The sequence below is a fragment of the Eleginops maclovinus genome, chromosome 5, assembly GCF_036324505.1.
Source record: "Eleginops maclovinus isolate JMC-PN-2008 ecotype Puerto Natales chromosome 5, JC_Emac_rtc_rv5, whole genome shotgun sequence".
Classification (NCBI taxonomy): Eukaryota; Metazoa; Chordata; class Actinopteri; order Perciformes; family Eleginopidae; genus Eleginops; species Eleginops maclovinus.
Window position 1 is genome coordinate 27,351,409 of NC_086353.1, and position 19,941 is coordinate 27,371,349.

Genomic DNA, 19,941 nt, shown 5'->3' on the forward strand with positions numbered 1-19,941 from the left:
TCTGGAGTGACCCAGAGATTGAGCTTTCAACTCATGATCCGTTTAAAGTAAAGCTATGACACAATTATTAGATCCAGATTTCTCAGGGCAATGCAAATATGGGAATGTTGATTCAATTTAAAAGAATTTGACTTAAAATTAATTGATGGACCTGAGTGTCAGGGTTGTATTAAAGGACCCAAATGCAGCGAAACAGGGGGAATCGGGTATTAGGGTTTAACAAAAGGCGTTCTTATTTCACAAAAGCTGTAACAACAAAACTCAAAAAACGGTGCAAGTAGGCACGATCATCAAAAGTAAAAATAGCAAACAAAAACTCAATCAAACCAGAAAGACAGGAGGGCAGCCGAGAGGAATCCAGACAGGCAGACAGGACTGGGAAACAAACAGAACTGGACCACGAGACCCAGGGACAAACATGGGAAAGACGACGACCGAACAAGAGACAAAAGGGGAACCAACACTAAATACACAAGGCTAATCAGAAGATCACACACAGCTGGAGAGGGGAGGAGAAACACAGGGGCAACAGGTGAACACAATGACACAATCAGGGGAAGGAGGGAAACTCAGACAGGAAGTGAAGCTTAACCTGACACAAGAGCGGAAAACATATCAAAATAAAACACACAACACAAAGACATGACAGACACGAAACCAGGATCATGACACTGAGAGCTTTTAAGTACAACCAAGCGTCTGTCTTCATCTCCTGCCTTGTCTTCTCTGAAATATTGTCCTGCTGAACATCATTACTGCTGGACTCCTTTGAACAGTACTTGAACACAAAAAAGGAAGAGAGGAATAGATGCATGGCCTGATTGGACTCTTTGCCACTAATGAACATTTGAGTACTTTCTCTTTAGTGCTAAAAGCTAAAGATCACAGTTCAGCGCTCTGAATTTAGAAACATGCCAGTTGCAAAACTAATTCAAATATACAGCCCCGGAAAAAATGAAGAGACGACTTCAGCATTATCAGTTTCTCTAGTAGTATTACTTATAGGTACGTCTTTTGAGTTAAATGTTTTTTTATTGTATTCTTTAAACTACTGGCAATGTTTCTCTGTGTTGGAATTCAGCAGACACTGGAATGGGTGCCAGACATGTAGAGATAAAGATTTAAGAAACATGTGGGGTGGTTGAATTTTTTCCGCGGCTGTATATTCCCATCAAACTCTGTGTTGCATGACTGAAATCCTACATTTGTACTGCAAACTTTAGTGTTGCTTTAGTTTTGGAGTAAACTTCCTTCCTCTAATGTTTGTCATAATACCTGTCTGAGACCTTTCTACTAACTCTTGTTCCTTCTTTTCCTCCTTTGCGTGCACTCTATTGAAGAAACAAAGATTTCAGACATAGGTAAGAGTGACTCATCCTTTTTTAACCCCTAACCATCTTTACATTGCACTGTTCATTTATCCTGCTTTACACCTGACTCTAGTGCAAAGTTCCTCTGTCTGTCATTGATGCTCATCCTGGCGGCGTCATGCTAACATCTTTAGCCCAAGGACTCACATTGAGCTGGATCAAGCAGTTAGCAAGCTCATTCTGCATAGGTATATTCTTCCTGAAGATCAGTAATGCTTTCAGGCTGCAGTGATACCGTGTAGGGAAGAAGGGACTGTCGAACAGGTCAGATCAACACTCTACTCTATCAGACAGCCTTCACTCCAGTTGGTCAATTTAATTGAAAGGATAATTCAGCTTAAGCACAACTTGGGTCTTATTTTTCCTAGTTTTGGCTTTCATTTCTATCCGCCATGATCCCACTTTACTCAGCAAATTGGTTGAGAGAAGATGGAAATATATAATAACTGGTCAGTAATGTTGCACTGTGATGTGGCAGAATGAGGTAAAGAGTAGCGAGGAATTATAAAATACACAGTCTTGATGTTGCTACCATCAGATAACACCCCCCCCCCCCCTTCATGTCTCATTTTCGCACATTTCTTTTTCAGTCTCACTCTCTCTGATCTTGACAAGTATTCACACAAAATCCAGCCTATTCTTCTGTTGTCAGCTCAGATGAAGTCATTTTTTCGGCAGGCGCCCCAAGCAAGGAAACCTAGCAAGGAGGGATGTGGTGCAGCTGATATACTTGTTATTCCTTTTTATATCTTCCTAGTAGAAGAATAGAAAAAACATCAAATCACACATTCTACAAGTGAGACAGACAAACACTCAGGACTCCAAAGCCTTTGCATTTACATATATGCATGAAAATGTGACTTTATTATAACGATATCAAAATATTTCTGTTTCTACTGTACATTGCACACTGTTCTAAGGACACTTACAAGAACAACTTTCAATGGATCAAAATAAAAACCAATAAGATTACTCTGAATCAAATAAAACAAGTGTCACAATGCAGGTGCCCATCTCTAAACAGTAGTGGGAGAAATCCCAGACTATACTTTTAAATCAGAATACAGAAAACTGTATCCAAGGGGTGAATAGGGTAGATGAATATGATTTGAAATGGAAATTAAAAGAAGGGCTCCCATTTGGACCCCCCAATGTCTACATGTTTTCCCCTTCAGTCGGATTATCTGTACAGCCTCTCATCTCTCAGTTGCTCACATTCAAAATCCTGTTGTGAAGTAGACTCCTGAAGTCAGATGTAACTGGGGCTGTGGTTCGTGGCCCTTCCTTTTGCTGCTCAGTCTCATTAAAAATGATTCAGCTGCTCTGAGGTCTGTTGACAGCTGACAGCACCAGGGATTCAGCGCAGTGTTGAAGTGTGAAAAGTTCTATTCACACATGTAAATATATCCATGGAAATTAATGCACGTCTTCCAACAAGTAAACTTGTCTGGTTCTATGCTCTTTGGTCCCTGGCAGAAGTTTTGTGCAGTGCTCTGGGATAATGGACTATAAGGGATTAGTGGTTGTAGGGGGCTTTTGGATGAAAATGAAGCTCTACCCGGTTAGTGTTCCGCTGTATCTCCTCATACACAGGCAGAAGAGCACCTACCTGGGGATTCTTCACTAATAGTTTATCTTTTTTATAGCTATTTTTTGGGATATGCATGTGGAACAGGGAGACAGAGGGAAGGACATTGTCTTTAATGTTCTGAACTAGGTATCGGTCACTGCATATGGGCGACCTGCTCTAAACACTGAGCTATCTAGCGGCCCATACTAATAGTATATTTTATCGCCATTTTCCCTCACTTCTATGTCGGCTTATTCTTAATTTATTGTCTTCACTATTTCTATATCTGTGTCCTTTCCTCATCATTTCCTCATCCGTCACTGCTTACTAGTTCTCCATATCTGTGGTATGTCTGACATCATGTTCTTTTCTGTGCTACTGCCTATCCTGAGAAATGTTTCTGCTTAAATAAAGGAAACAAAAGGGCATGCTTATACACAAGTCTGGTGAACTCCCTCAGTGTCACACACAGTCTGTCAAATTTAAGCTGTCTTAATTAACAGCCTGTGATCATCTGCACTGAGACTTATGGCTAGAGGCAACTGCATATATATATATATATATGACTGTCTGTTTGTGTGTGTGTGTGTGTGTGTGTGTGTGTGTGTGTGTGTGTGTGTGTGTGTGTGTGTGTGTGTGTGTGTGTGTGTGTGTGTGTGTGTGTGTGTGTGTGTGTGTGTGTGTGTGAACATGACAGTGTGGCAGGCATCATTAAGACCGTGTCACTTAATTGAAGGACCATCGCACGCAAGTCTGTTCAGATTGACAGACCAACCTACTGGCGCGCACACACACACACACACACACACACACACACACACACACACACACACACACACACACACACATATATATACATTTGGGTTTAAATGCTTCTTTGTGTTTGGATCATGCAGTGAATTGTCAGCATGGTGTGATCTGAGTGAAAACAAATCATTAGGGATGATTTTACTGCTCAGAATTTAGTTAATTTGTTATGTTTGACATTTTTTAAATGCTGGTGTCATAGAGAGTGACTTCATAAAGTGGGCTGCGTGGTTAGGGGAGCAGGGGAGCACCAGTTCAATCCCAGAACAGCACTTTGAGGACTTGGAAAATGTGTCACCAACTCCTCTGGTCTGTCTCCTCCCTCCACAGCAACAACCCTGCTCACCGGTACTACCTGGCCACGGACCCGGTCACAGGACAGCTGTATGTGTCGGACACTAACTCTCGCCGCATCTACAGACCCAAGATGCTCAGCGGCGCCCGTGACCTCATCAGTAAGTGTGCACTGCATTTCCCCAGGAGCATTATGTTTTTGTATAGTGGATTACATTTCCTGTTATGGTTTTGGAAAAGTTCAGGCATAGGGAGTGTTTTTCTTATGGATGCTCTGTGTTTTCAGGTAATGGAGAAGTAGTGGCTGGCACAGGTGAGCAGTGTCCTCCTTTTGATGAAGCACGATGTGGGGATGGAAGAAAAGCTACAGAGGCACAGCTGCTGGGACCTAAAGGTACACCCACGCACGCACACACGCACAGTGCCTTCACAGCTTCATACCATTCATCTGTTTGCATCTCCCATATGTATCCTACATTTAGAAACAGAAGCATATTAGTACATCAGATTTCCCATCTTTAGCGTAGCATCCTATATCAGAACCCAGTACCGCTGCAGAGCTGTACTGACATGTTAGAAGTCTCTACACCAGTGGTTTCCAACCTTTTTAAGCCCAAGACAAGGCAAGATCTACCTATTTAAGCGTTGAAAGAAAGACAGCCCAGATTGTACTTCCAACTTGACGCCTTTTATTCAGGCTACGTATTTGAATTACGTGAAATGCTTTGGTCCAACATTCAAATTTATGCAACAAAGAAAACATTGTAACTAGCATATCAACCTAGCCATAGCTTCACATCAACTTCAATTCTAACCCATCAACTTCAATTCTAAGTTATTCAATTTCATTTCAACACAAAAGGAAAAGGAATGTGGAATATTCCACATATGAGGACAGTATTTTGTTTATGGTAGACAGGCATATCATATCAAGTGTTGTGATTATCCATTGAAGCTTCAAGTCACATTAATATCAGCATTTTAGAAAATAAGACTGTAATGCTAACAAAATTCTCAATGCAATTAGGCCAAGTACAGCTTTATGTCCAACACAAAATAAAGGTGTGGCCTATTTTCTTTTGTATGAGGTAATTATTTTGTTCATAGAAGGCACACACACACAAAACACACTAGCAGTGAGCAGATCACACGCAGTGTTATGCTTATCCACTCAAGCTTCATGCAAGTTACATAACATCGGCATTTTAGAATATATATATAAATAAAATGTATTATTATTATTAAAATAGAACTGTAATTGTGTTTTAACAAAATTCTCAGTCAGTGTAAATAAGCTCAGTGCAGTTATGTACCATCTTATGCATCATCACTTTTCACATTGCCATCAGATGTCAAAACTGGCATGTTACTCACCCAGGTTAGTGAGATGGCTGTGACTGAATACTGTCTGTGAGGGCTTTGTAGTTTGGCTCATAGCTACTGATAGCTAGTCTGAGACTGTCTGTGAGGGGTTTGTCAGTGAGGCGGCTCCTGTACTTTGATTTAATTATTCTCATCTGTGAAAACGTCATTTCACAGAGGTAAGTGGATCCAAAGAGGCACTCACTCTTAGTGCACATGAGGCGAGGAGGGAAAACGTCTCCCTGCTGACAATTCCCCAAAAGTTACTGTCCCGTGATCTTACTTTTAGCTCAATGTCATTTTGCAAATCAACCATCTCCATGTCAACCCCACTAGGCAGAGCAAATACCTGCTGAAATTTGGCTGCTACCTGTTCCACATCAATGGTCAGGAATGGGTTTAAGACGAAGCAACATCTTCCATGACGTCTAATTCACCAAAACGGACTGAACTCTGCTGCCACTTTGTCCAGGTGAACACAGTACTGCTCAGGGTGAAAAGCGTCCTTGTCACCGATGGCCTGTGACATTTTCTCCAGGTTGGGAAAGTGTGTCAGCCTCCCGTTTTTCAGCTGTATGTTCCAAACACCGAGTTTGGCCTTGCACGCATTCACTGCGCTTATCATGTGAGGCAGGTGTCGGTCTTTTCCCTGGAGCTCGTTCAGTGCGTTCAGTGTTGCCGTCAGGTCTGTCAGAAACCCCAGATCCAGCAGCCACTGATCATCTGACAGCTTCTCATGCTCCTTGTTCCTTGTCTCCAGAAAAATCTTTATCTCGGGCAGCAAATCGCTGCAGCACTTTGCCGCGACTCAACCACCGGACATCAGCGTGGAGGAGTAGGTCTCCGTACGCGGCATCGAGCTCATCCAATAACGCCTTGGATAAGCGGTGTTGAAGTGCTTTTGCTCTAAACGCGTTGATCAGTTTGACCACCAGAGTCATAACTTGAGAAAAGTTCGCGACCTTCCCCACCAAGGCCTGCTGGTGAATGACACAGTGGTAATTCACAAAGTTAGGAAAATCATGGTCATTACGGCACCGCGCAATAAATCCAGCGTGCACACAGCGCATCGCTGGGGCTCCATCAGTGGTAATTGCCACATTATCGCGGACATATTTTTTAAACACGTTGTAAATATCCTCACATCCTTTAAGTGCGAGGAGTACGAAGAGAGGAGATGCTCTTTTGTGTAGAGTCCGGGAACGCCATCCTGACAAATACAACAAGCTGAGCTGTGTCCATTACATCCACAGATTCATCAAACTGTAGTGAAAGACATTCACAGTGTGACAAGTCTTTTAGCACTTGTCAATCCACGTCCCCTGACATTTCCTCGACCCTCCTCGCCACTGTATTGGGGCCAAGCTGGACACTGCGGAGCGCGGTTTTGATGTCGTCTTTGTTTTTGAAGCCGTTGAAAACCTGCAGTGATGGACATTGCCTCCTAGAATAAATCGCCATCTGTAAAAGGCTTCTTGTGTTTAGCCAAAAGGTGACTAATACGAAATGAAGCTTCAGTCGCAGCCTTATTTTGAGCAGCAGGTTTTGTGAAAAGCGACTGCTGAGCCTTCAACCCCGCTTTCAGCTCAGCAACTTTCCTAGCGCGGATTGCGCTCTTGGCGGGGAAACTGTCTGAAATTGTCATGGTTGGTGTTGTGGTGTCGCTCCAGATTTCCTCTTTTAGACAGCGCTAGAGTTTGGTGGCACAGCATACAAACACACTTGTCTTTCACCATAGTGAAAATAAATCCCTCTTCCCATTCCTCATGGAAATTATACGTTTTCGACTTCTTTCTCAGAGCCTCCGCCATGCCAGCTGACATCATTGCCGTCTACTATCACATGCTAGTGCCGTATATTGTCATTTTGTGACAGTTAATGTGCCAGTATCCTTCTTTGATCTTATTAGTCAATGTAATGCCGCCTGTTACGCTGAATAAATATATATATTGTTATATAAATATATTAAAAAAAAATATTTACAAAATACAAACTCATTTTTCTATTATTTGCGGGATCTACAGGGAATGTTTCAACGATCTACCTGTCGATCGCGATTGATGGGTTGGCGACCACTGCTCTACACTGATCAACTAATGATACATGTGTCCTGTATGGTATAGGATGTACAGTAGGAGCTATTCAAAGACATGTATTGCATTAAATGTATTACGTGGTGTAATTCCTCCATCCACCAAGCTGCACCAACTCCACTCATCCATGCACACCATTTCTTTCATTTCCTGCTTAATTGGCATCCCGGGAATACTGCTTCCACAGTGATGACTGGCTTCCTCAGGACTGGGACAGAGTTTATTGCACCTCAAAGTTCACTACAGATTTAGAATGTCCCCGACAATAAACCTGGTGGAATAAAGATTTGATGCAAATTAATATCATTCATGCTTGCCCCTTGTCTTGTTGAAGGCACATTTAAATTCAATGTCACTGCATAAAAAACACTGAATAAATGTTTATGCAAGCATTGCATTTGATGATGTTGTCATGGTGTTTTATTGTTGAGGATGTTACAGTGAGTTTGGTTCACATGTAATCTTAAGGCCTCTGAATACTGTATAAAACACAGCACTGCAGTTTACTCCACTTCTGAAAAGCATATATAGAATTTAAAAGCCTGTTTGAATTTTGCTGACCTGCCTTTAGTCAATAGTTTGGTTATTATCTTTGAATCGTGACTCGTGGGCAGGCTGCTATTGTTAGTGAGTGTTATCTTGTTGGATGTAGCAATGATGAGATAGCTGACACAATTTCCAGGCACATTTTGCCATATTGTAGTGTAAACTATTATTAGTTCAGTGGCATGTTGAGATTGTGTATTTTATTGCCATATCAACTAGCTTAATTGGAATTAGTCTTGGTTAGTTCATTTGAATAAAAATAGAGAGGGAAGTAGCATCAGACGCCATATTCAGGTGCATCCATACCCTGTCGTTGCCATACAGAACAACTCTTGCAACACTACTGGTGCAGGGGGGGGCAGAACCTCCAAATAATGACATATAGCATCCTGAACGAATAACCTTGGGAGGAGATTCAGTCCTGTGGGACGGCTTATATCCTAAGGGAACAAGAAGTGCTCTGGCAGGACAGGCGGGATTGTCCCTCTACAGCAACGTGTCCTTAGATATATTAGAATCATGAATGTCTTTGTGTGGATCATAAAACCAAGCGGAACAGCGTATGATGGACACTGAATACATGTGATACTATGCTCAACAAATCAATTGTTATAGTATATTTACAGATTTATATTTCTTTATACTGTTCTGTTTTGCTCATCTACTTTATATATATGTTTTATCACCGCTGACAGTTTTCATCTTGCTGGCTTTGCTTAAATACACTCCCGCTCTATGTTCTTATTAATGTTTCTCCTCTTTATATTATCTGCATTATGCTGCAGCTGCATCCTGCCTCCCCACAGGAGGATCCCTCACCTCCATTTCTTCCTTTGGATCCTGATGTGTTAATAATCACCTCGACAGCCATGCGTTGAGTTATGTGTGTGCCTTTTTTCTGTTCCCCTCAGGGATCGCAGTAGACCGGAATGGTTTGATCTACTTTGTGGACGGAACTATGATCAGGAAAGTTGATCGTAATGGAATTATTTCCACCATGCTGGGCAGCAACGACCTGACCTCTGCACGACCTCTGACCTGCGACACCAGCATGCACATAAGACAGGTAACAGTCTAACAGTCTAAGTATGCTTCATGCATACTGACTGCCTTCCTGTTACTACTACACTGCAGATTAACAACATCACATTTGCATTGGGACAAATTGTTTCAAAATGTAAACTGCTTTGCAAATACGTTGCATTGGTACGTGATTTATGGAAGACAGGGCTGTAAAATACACTAACCAAGCTTGGTTAAGCCATGTTCTGTTTAAATCCAGTTCATAAAGTATGTGGCTCTGGTGTGCCCTCAGAAAAATAGTGTTTTTAAATCTTAATTCATTGACACGTCAGACAGAGGAAAAACTAAAAGGGAGTGTGAGAGGGAGTAAGACAGAGGAATGCCAGTGCTTAAGTTTAGTTTCAGAGAGAGAATGTATAATCTTACATACATGAGATGGACTTCGGGATGGAAAGAACACCACCTACGCACACGCACACACACACACACACACACACACACACACACACACACACACACACACACACACACACACACACACACACACACACACACAACACACATTGTTGTGTGTGTTGTTTAATCTAATAGCTGAAGCTGGTCGGGATCTGTTTGAGCAGAGGTGTTAAGAGCATTTCTTGCGGAGTTGAAGTTGTTTAGCTCAGTTTGACTCCGTGCTGTTGTCTGGTTGACCTCCTGAGGTCACTTGTAGAAACAAACAAGCGGGCGGCCCACACACTTTTTAGGTATTCTGCTCTGTCTGCAGATTAATGTTGGCCAATTTCAGTCTGTAGGTAGGTGTAGAAATGCATATATTATAAAACTGTGTGGAGATTTAGTAAATACCGCATAATGATAACAGCCCAAGTTACTGGTAGAGCCATAGACATTTGTCAAATATTTATTGGACACATTACATTACACTCCTCTTTATTTTCATTCAAGGAGATCTGGCCATAAGCAACTTCTCCATGTTCTCTCTTTACTAAAGCAGCAGCACTTATCGTGGTTTTTATATACCATTTTTAATCCATCCGTCATTCTCACACAGTTCCAGAAAGCCATGTGCTGTGATTCATTTCACTCCTCCAGGAAATACACTGTATATCATCAGTAGTATCCGATAGCAAATCAAAGTGTAATAAGATGTCAATATACAGAGGAGCATGTGAAGTAAAGGTCTCTCTCCTCTTTTTATCCAGGTTCGTTTGGAATGGCCCACAGATGTAGCCATCAATCCAATGGATAACTCCATCTACGTCCTGGACAACAACGTTGTGCTGCAGATCACTGAAAACAGACAGGTACTGTCCAGACCCATCGCATGATGCACATCCTGTTACACCTGCTACTTTTAAAGCTAATAACTATATATCTTTATACCAAATAACCTCATCCAATTATGCCCAAAAAAGATGTTTAAAACCTGCTTCCATATATTTGTATTTTGTGTTTGTATTTAATTATTTAAGAATGAACAATGCACATTAATCAAGACAAGTCCACCATGTAAATGTGGCTCAGATTCATCCGGCAGGTTGATGGCATTTAAAGAAAACATACAAGAGCACATGATCATAGATAAACACAGGACCAGAATTGAAACACATAAGGACAATTGACTCACGATTGCAGCAAATAAAACCAATAAAAAGCACGTATAAAGATAAGATACGATTAGGTTAGATTTACTTAATTGATCCCCATTTGGGAAATGTTTTTTTACAGCAAGGCATTGCACACAAAGTGAAAATGAAAAGGAGTACAAAATAAACAGACATAAGCATTCATCTAACATTTCAAAATAGAAAATAAAAACAGAACTTTATCTATAAAGTACAATACATACATAATGACAGTGGAAGATAAACTGTACATCAGAAGTCTGTCAAATATACACTATGCCCAGTTAAAACCTTCATATGCACACCCATTAACACACAACGACATGAAAGCACATAGATAAGCTAAAGAGCACAGACAATATAAAACGATGATATGACCAATGAAAGCATGTTTGGTTGTCCATATTTGAAAAAGAAGGGATGTTCTGCTTCCTGGTTCTGCGGGTACAGTTATCCAGGTATGAACTGCCCAATAGGAAAAGGCTGACTGCCGAATGTCTGTGTGTGTGTGTGTGTGTGTGTGTGTGTGTGTGTGTGTGTGTGTGTGTACAGGTCCGTATAGTGGCGGGTCGTCCAATGCACTGCCAGGTTCCTGGGATAGAATATACTATGGGGAAGAGAGCAGTGCAGACCATGCTGGAGGGGGCCACAGCCATCGCCCTCTCCTACAGCGGGGTCCTCTACATCGCAGAGACGGACGAGAAGAAAATCCACCGCATCCGACAGGTAACCTTGACGACATTAGTCAGACAAACAGTTGATGATCACTTTGAATGCCAAGTCAGTGTTTGGTAACAGATCTCAGGAGGAGCACGCTCCAATGAGGAGGAGGAAGAGGAACTGGAGGCTCTCAGTGGCTCCTTCTGTTTGCCTAGTTTTTAAATGTAGAATTCCTTTTCCCCTGCTAGGTGTCGACTGATGGGGAAATAACCCATCTAGCTGGAGAGCCTTCTGACTGTGACTGCAAGGTACTGTGCAACAGCAACCTCACATTTACACTTAAGACATCCCTCCATTTTCTTCTTTTACATCCTATCTTTAAACTGCTTTTTATAGAAGAGCTGTTCTGTCCATCAGAATCAGGGGAATTATTTTCTCCTCTTGAATTTGTGGATTGTTCCCATCTCTCTTCTCTACTCTCCATAACCTAAATCAGGTGAAATCATTCCTGATGTGTTGTTTTCTCTCTCTGCTTCTTGCGCCTCTCCCTGCCTCTCTCTCTGTCCTGCAGAACGATGCCAACTGTGACTGCTATCAAACAGGAGACGGATATGCTAAAGACGCAAGGCTTAACTGTCCTTCGTCTTTAGTGGTGTCACCGGATGGGACGCTGTATGTGGCTGATCTGGGAAACATCCGCATTCGAGCCATACGCTGCAACCAACCCCCCACTGGTGTGTATAGAGCACACACACACAAAGTGGACATATACTGATGTTGCTCTGTATCTCTATGTGTGTAAAGAAGGACTCACTTTTGAAATAAAATATATATCAAGACCAATTTCTGTCTCACAAACATTGGCCTGGTGGATTCAAATTGTTACATGCATGTGGAAGACATGGACACATGTCTTCAGAAGGGACTGCACACCAACCAACATGCTTTAGACCCTGGTGGCAGGTCAGCTGTCCAACCCATTCCTCTTGCCCATGACAGTGATTATAACATTACATTTAATTTAGCTTTCATCCAAAGCAGTTTATAATACATTTTAAATTAGTGCAATCAAACAATAACAATCCTTTAGGGACATTACCCAGCAATAAGTGAAACTGTTGTAAATGTGTATATACATACATATATACAGCCGCAGAGATGATTTTTTTTAGGTACGTCTTTGAGTTAAAAAAACTTTTTTTTTGTATTCTTTAAACTACTGACAATTTTTCTCTGTGTGGAATGGCTGCCATACATGTAGAGACAAAGATTTAAGAAAACTGTGGACTGGTCTCTTCATTTTTCCGGGGCTGTATATTAATAATTAGCAAAGTCCAGCAGAAAAGTGTTCCAGTCTGTGCTGGCAGTAGATATTTTGGAAGGGGGATAGCCAACAGACGTGTTTTTGTTTCGTGTTACCTTGGTGTCATTCACAGCCATGTGATCAAAGTAAATCATGAATATAATTGTCCCTTATATACTTTCCTTTACGGCATTTTTTACTTTAATGAGTGCTGAGGGAAAATCTTCTATGAGTGTAAAGACCTGAAAGCGATAAAGAAGATAAATAAAGCGGTTGTCTTTGTGTGTGCAGGCTCTCTGGCTTCAGGCCCCAGCTCCTATGAAGTGGCCTCTCCCGCCTCCCAGGAGCTCTATGTGTTTGATGGGAACGGGACTCACCAGTTCACCATGTCTCTGGTCACTGGAGACTATAAATACAACTTCAGCTACAGGTTGGTTTGTGTGGAAATTAACTTTGAATAATATTCATAGAGAGTTTTGTTGAGGAGTGGATACGGCACATGCCATGTAGTCACAACACAACATATTTTGGACCTGTTGCATGTCATAACCACTTCTCTCAGAGGGCATCTCTAATCTGCCAAAAAAGGGAATTTTAAAAACAGATACATATATGTGTATTTTTCTTACTTTCATTTGAATTTTTGTCCCCTGACAGCAATGAGGACGATGTGACCGCAGTAACGGACAGCAGTGGGAACACCCTGCGTATCCGCAGAGACACCAACAGGTTGCCTGTACGTGTGGTCGCCCCTGACAACCAGGTGAGATGAACCGACTTTAACCTGGCAGCACAACTTTTACTTTTTCTTATCAAAATATATATTGATAAAAAACATAATTCAGTAGGATTCCCTGCAGTTTCATGGAAGAGCCTAAAAATCACTTTTTTTCAAAGTAAAGAAAACTCATCGTGATGTTCACTGACTGTGTGTGTGTGTGTGTGTGTGTGTGTGTGTGTGTGTGTGTGTGTGTGTGTGTGTGTGTGTGTGTGTGTGTGTGTGTGTGTGTGTGTATTTGCAGGTCATCTGGCTGACCATCGGGACTAACGGAGGTCTAAAGACACTCACGGCTCAGGGTCAGGAACTGGTCTTGTTTAGTTACCATGGAAACAGCGGCTTGCTGGCTACCAAGAGCATCCAGATAGGCTGGACCACCTTCTATGAGTGAGAGCCCTACTGTCTTAATAAAAGAGGACACAGTTGGATCTATACATTTCAAAAGTTTCAAAACCAACTGAGGAGGAGAGAAGCTTTTAACGGTCTGATAGCATCAAGAAAAACACTCCTGACAGATTAGCATCCCCTCATGTGATCTACACCTGTTCGAAGTAGCTCAAAGTGGGCTTATGTGTCAAGTTCACAGATTTGTAACATCTAGTCCTTCACATCCCTTCAAGTTGATGTGTGGTCATAAAATAACAGAACGCCTAGTTTAATGGGTAGAGACTCTCTGAATATAACAACATCTCCTAAAAGTATATTATTTAGATGTAAGCTTGACTTTCTTCTGAGTAGAAATAACAAAATAAATGGCTTAAGAGATATCCAGCTGTAAGAAACTGACAAAGGCTGTGTGTGCATGTTTTTATGCACTTTCATATTTTTTACATAAAGCACATTACAGTAATGGCCACTAATGTCCCTGTATCCCCCCCCTCTCCCCCCCCCTCTCCTTACCATCCTTGTAGCTATGACAGCGAGGGCCGTCTGACTAATGTGACCTTCCCAACCGGCGTGGTGACCAATCTCCACGGTGACATGTCGTCGGGGGCTGTCGCTGTGGACATTGAGACGTCAGGGAGGGATGAGGACGTTTCCATCACAACCAATCTGTCCTCAATAGACTCCTTCTACACTCTGGTACAGGGTAAGGTCTGAATAAACTGAAATGTTGATTTTATTAAATGTATCATGTCAACAGATTTCAAACAACTATATTCAGTCAGTTGAAAGCAACAATATCAAGTTAAAATAGCAATGGGGGGTATGTGATTCAGATGGATCAAGTGATGCCCAACAGTGGTTTAAAGGAACTAAGTAGATTTTAAGTACTGTGCTTGCGTACAATTTTGAGGTACTTAACCATATACTATTTTTAGCTACTTTGTAAACTACTATTCAGAGATAAATGGTGTACTTTTACTCCACTACATTTATTTAATACCTTTAGTTACTAAAAAATGTAAATCTCAACTTCAACATTAATGAATGAAATCAAATATAATCCAAAGCTTCTTTCCACTGCCAGGGCATTAATGCTTGATCTAGTTATAGGAAAGTGACCCTCAGAGTCCAGGGCTAAGAAAACTCTACTCTGCAGTGGTTACTAATAACTCTGGTTCTATCTGCTCTTCCGCCTGGAAGAGGTGTAAAACGTCAGAGTTCGATTCCTTCCTCCATGTTTCTGTCCCCGCCACTTCTTCTGTGGTTCGGTTCATGTGAGCGCTGCAGCAGTCTTAGTCCCGCCCCAAATGCTCTCATTAGTTGAGACGAGTGATGACGCCCATCCTAAGCCAATACTGATCAAGATCCCACCCCTCCCGTGACCCATGGTTTGTCTGTGTATTTAGAGCCAGTGAGGAACGGACTTTCAAAATAATAATATGAATAATAATACAATTGTTTTTTTATAATGATAATAAATTAATTAGTTGACGCGATAATAACTTGTTAACTTGCCTATCCTTCATATATACAGCCGCGGAAAAAATTAAGAGACAACACAATTACTTCTTAAATCTTTATCTCTACATGTATGGCAGCCATTCCAGTGTCTGTTGAATTCCAACACAGAGAAATGTTGTCAGTAGTTTATAGAATACAATACAAATAAATAATTTAACTCAAAGACATACCTACAAATAATAAAACAAGAGAAATTGATAATGCTGAAGTGACCTCTTCATTTTTTCCATATATATATAGAGAGAGAGACACGGGGGAGACAGAGAGAGAGAGAGAGAGAGAGAGAGAGAGAGAGAGAGAGACTTGGTTAGGGTCTAAGTGATTTATATCCACAACATTATCCTTTGTTATAATCCATAACCTTAGACTCAGTTAGTTACTGTATGTTTAAATGTACTGATCGACCAAACTACCTTCTTAAAATGTGTAATGTTTTCCAGACATTGGTCCAAAGAGTCCATCACAGCGGTACCTCGTGTCACAGTGGATGATAAAACTTTGTACATTAAGAATCTTATATCTCCATAAACCTTTGAAGAATAGATTTGAGCAAAGGCAGTGATAGTTCTAGATTTGAGAGAAACTGCCAGAGGAAAAAAATAAGTTAGCTCCACCATCCCCATCATCCTTCATGTCAGACAAACAGGATAAACGGCGAGGGAAAACAATAATTTAGCTCTAATGCCCTTGTTAAATCTGAACTAATGAGCCAGATGAAGCGAGCCTCGAGTGGCCGGCAGCGATTTGTTCCAGAGCGAAACATGTGCCCTGAGTGTGAGGGAAACAGAGCGCTCCCCTCACAGCACAGCAGTATCGATCAGAATGTAATGAGTTATTCAAAGCTATCGAAGATTGTAGCATTCCTCTCCACTAATGCACGTCCATTATTCATGGCCTGACCTCCCGGCTATCATCGCAGCCGCACGCTGTGCAGGTGCTCCAGGTGAATCACAGGGGGGGTGCAGCACATAAATAGAAGCTGCTGTTTGGGACAGTTGGATGCTGCTGATTGCTGTGTGAAACCAGGGGGACATGTTGGTAATGCAGGGTGTGACGAGGTTCAATTTGATCCCTCCTTTAACATAAGCAGTCGGACTGATTGTGCTCTAAGGATTTATTTACAAAAGATGCAGAATCTAAAATATTTTCAACTTGAAAAATATGAAATCAAATAAACAAAAGAAGAGTTCTCCAGTTACTCAAATTAGGTGTTCCTTAGGTCCAAAAAAACTATCAGCTTACAAATACCATGGCTGTTGCCTTCTCTGAAACCACACCAACACTGGCTGTCCAGTGCCATAACAGCCCCCAAATATGCATAGCCCCTCCCAGTAGGCTCATCATTCTATTAGGCAATACAATTTGTACAGATGCTTCTTAACCTTCTTCCACATGCATCAAATAAATGCAATATTTAATAAACAATTCAATGAATAAAAAGGTGGTTTTTTTCATCCATCTTCATCAGTGATCCACTCCGTCACACCGGGCTTGACAGAGACGCTCCACCAGGAACAGACCTGTAATATGGGCTCTGTCTCTCCACATGCATGACTAACTGTACAAAGCCTTGCTTTGTGCTGGGAAATGGATGTGGGTGGCTGAGAGTGACACATCACATCCACCCCATAATATTAACCAGAACATACAATCACCATCAAAACTATAACCCAGCGACCACATTTTAGACATTTACACATTTTAGTTGAAAAGTCCTCATTGATTATCTGATCACAACAACTTATCAAAATAAAGTTAGGCTGGAAAAACAATCCTGTTGAGAGAAAAGAAAGAAATATCATTGATCAAAATAAGAACTATTTAAGAAATAGTAACAAGAACAAAAACCTTTGTGGAATCATTTTTAAAATGACACTGATATCAGGAAAAGGAGGAAGTGGTTAACATGTCCAGCCTGAAGCGCCTATAATCTTTTCCTTGTCACCCCCCTACACACACATTCACACACACAGACAGTGGTCCTGTGAGAGGTCAAGGGGAACCTGATTAACCGAGGCTGGGGGGGGTGTTAATACCTGCTATGTACTCCATTAGCAGGTTCAAACACTGCCCAGAGGAAATGAATTGTATGTTCTCTCTCTATCAACCCCCCCAACCCCCTTCCCACACTTTCTTGCTTTCCTCTCTGTCTCTTCTCTCCCCTACATTCAGCTCAGCATTGATACAGAGTTTTGAATCCATGCCTTGAAAACAACCCCAGGCATGGATTCCGTGTGAAATATTGTTATGGATCATATTCATGCTCTCTCTTTCCGTCCTGTAGACCAGCTTCGTAACAGCTACCATGTGGGGAACGACCACTCACTGAGGGTCATCTACGCCAATGGGATGGACACACACTACCAGACAGAGCCCCATATACTGGCAGGTATGCAGCACCCTCAATGTGTAATGTAACATAATGAACTGAAATGTATTTATTCGGGTGAACTCCTTCAGATGGGGGTCCTTACATACAGGACAATCAGCAAGACAGTAAAAAGAAAACAAGCAACACAAAATGACAAAACAAAATTAAGTAACAATACAAGACAAAAATTAAAGATACACATTTGGACATTACCAATATATGGCCACAGATCAAATACATTTGCCAAGCAATAAAACGAGGAGTTTTAAATCATCAGCAGCATGCCCATTCACAGCAAAATAAGAAGACAAAGCATTTTTAAACATTTGGAGGAAGGTGTGTTTGCTGGTAAATGATTCCAGTCTAGAGCTTTGAACATAAATGACTCCTGCTTAACACCCCGCAGTGTGTGTATGTTTTATAAATAGCGAACTACGCTCTGTGTAAAAGCTTTATGCGCTCGTGCTCTCCGGGGCCGGCACAGCTCTCTGCAGAGATCAGCGTGTGATGGTCTGTGTGTGAGCAGAACCTGGCAGGGCATCAGGACCATGTTTCTACTCACACACTCACAGTTCACAGTTTGACGAACTCATTAGGATTTGTTTTCCCTGCAAATATCAGAAAACATTACATAAACAACACAATGCTATTGTGCAGACATTTCCATTAACGGCCACACTCAGAGGTGGGATGTAACTGAGGACATTTAATCACACACTCTACTTAAACATTTAGGTACTTCACGTACTTAGTACTTTATACGTACCCCTACATTTTGCAGGAAAATGTTTTACTTTTTACTCCACTACATTTATTTTACTGATTTATTTACTAGGTACTTTGCAGATTTGGATTATTAATACTAAATCAACTGATATATAATCTTGTGTTATTATTTAAGCTACCCAGGAGTAGATAAAGTCATTCAAATAAACTCCACTTTTAAATGCAACCTTGCAGTGATGAACACAGTAATGCATCAATATTTATTATACAGTAATTTAAAACATATCGTGCTGAAAGGGGCAATTCTGCACAGCGATTACTTTTACTTTTGGTACTTAAATTATACAGTAATGTTCATACTTTTCTACTTTTACTTAGTACAGTGCAGCGTTTTACTGATCACAGAGTATGTTTACACTGTAGTATTGCTACTTTTACTTAAGTACAATCTGAGTACTTCTTCCTCCTCTGCTGCAGTGATAATGACGTATCGTGTGTCTGCTGATTTCTTACATCATGTTCTACAGCTCATTTCAGCATGCTTTGGAACACAGTCAGGAGAAATTAAAATGGATTCATACCGGATGTGATTTGTGTGAAACATGGCAGCTGTCTCAGAGGAAGAGCGGTCGATTCCTGGCCTCGGCAGCCAGCATGCCTCTGGCTTTGTATGCAGTGTGTGTGTTAATACAAAGAACTCAGTTTTACCAGTAGAATTAAGATGATTTGCCATGCACTGTGAAAGGCTGTGCAGAACCACAAGAAGTGCACAAGTTGACCAGGACATTGCAATAAAGTGAACAATCGAAAGATTTGTGACTTGAAAGTTATAGCAAATAACTCCGCAGGCCTTTCCAACACATCACACACAGCTGTCATGGACATAAATACTGCTTCATTCTTGCTCTGTATATTTTTTCCTCTTAAGATACTGATGGTATTTATGTCTTTTTCGTATCTATTTGAAGGTGCTGCTAACCCAACTGTGGCCCGCCGCAACATGACGCTGCCAGGAGAGAACGGCCAGAACCTGGTGGAGTGGAGGTTCAGGAAGGAGCAGACCCGTGGGAAAGTCATCGTGTTCGGGAGGAAGCTCAGGGTGAGTGCTCTCCGGAAACAGAACGCCTCATCTCTGACCTGGGCGCTACAAACGCTGCCATCATCTCAGTAGTCTCCAAGGCGATATGAGCTATGACTTGCGTTAAAGAGTCCAAAAACCTTCAATAAAGAGTGTGTAAACACAGCTGAGTGTTGAGGGTTAAATTCATCTCTTGGCAGTCCACTACCGACGTAAAGATACTTTTAACTGTACTATTACTATTAGGCGGTAAATAGATGTTTTGTACCACACTTGTAGACGTCCCAATGTCTGACTGGCTTAGCGCCATTTCAAACTCTTGGACCTGCGCACCAGAGTCTGCTTTACGGCATGTAATTAGGTCTTAAACAATAATAAACATAAACCTCAAGCAGTCCAGAAATATACAAAACTGTACAAAAACAGT

The 19,941-nt window shown here is 41.4% G+C and overlaps 1 protein-coding gene across 3 annotated transcripts in view; it reads left to right on the forward strand.

Annotated features, from left to right (window-relative positions):
* Window positions 1-19,941, forward strand: part of LOC134864628 (teneurin-3) — a 294,448-nt gene that overhangs the window by 259,245 nt on the left and 15,262 nt on the right. For 2 of the 3 annotated variants that reach the window (XM_063883759.1, XM_063883760.1), the window contains 14 exons: window positions 1,341-1,361; window positions 4,078-4,202; window positions 4,328-4,435; window positions 8,954-9,108; window positions 10,268-10,369; window positions 11,243-11,416; window positions 11,599-11,658; window positions 11,922-12,084; window positions 12,945-13,083; window positions 13,311-13,416; window positions 13,676-13,818; window positions 14,343-14,521; window positions 17,624-17,728; window positions 19,405-19,535. In XM_063883759.1, coding sequence (XP_063739829.1) covers window positions 1,341-1,361; window positions 4,078-4,202; window positions 4,328-4,435; window positions 8,954-9,108; window positions 10,268-10,369; window positions 11,243-11,416; window positions 11,599-11,658; window positions 11,922-12,084; window positions 12,945-13,083; window positions 13,311-13,416; window positions 13,676-13,818; window positions 14,343-14,521; window positions 17,624-17,728; window positions 19,405-19,535 — 1,711 coding nt within the window. The remainder of the gene's footprint in view (window positions 1-1,340; window positions 1,362-4,077; window positions 4,203-4,327; window positions 4,436-8,953; window positions 9,109-10,267; window positions 10,370-11,242; window positions 11,417-11,598; window positions 11,659-11,921; window positions 12,085-12,944; window positions 13,084-13,310; window positions 13,417-13,675; window positions 13,819-14,342; window positions 14,522-17,623; window positions 17,729-19,404; window positions 19,536-19,941) is intronic. The other variant, XM_063883761.1, reaches the window with a different exon arrangement.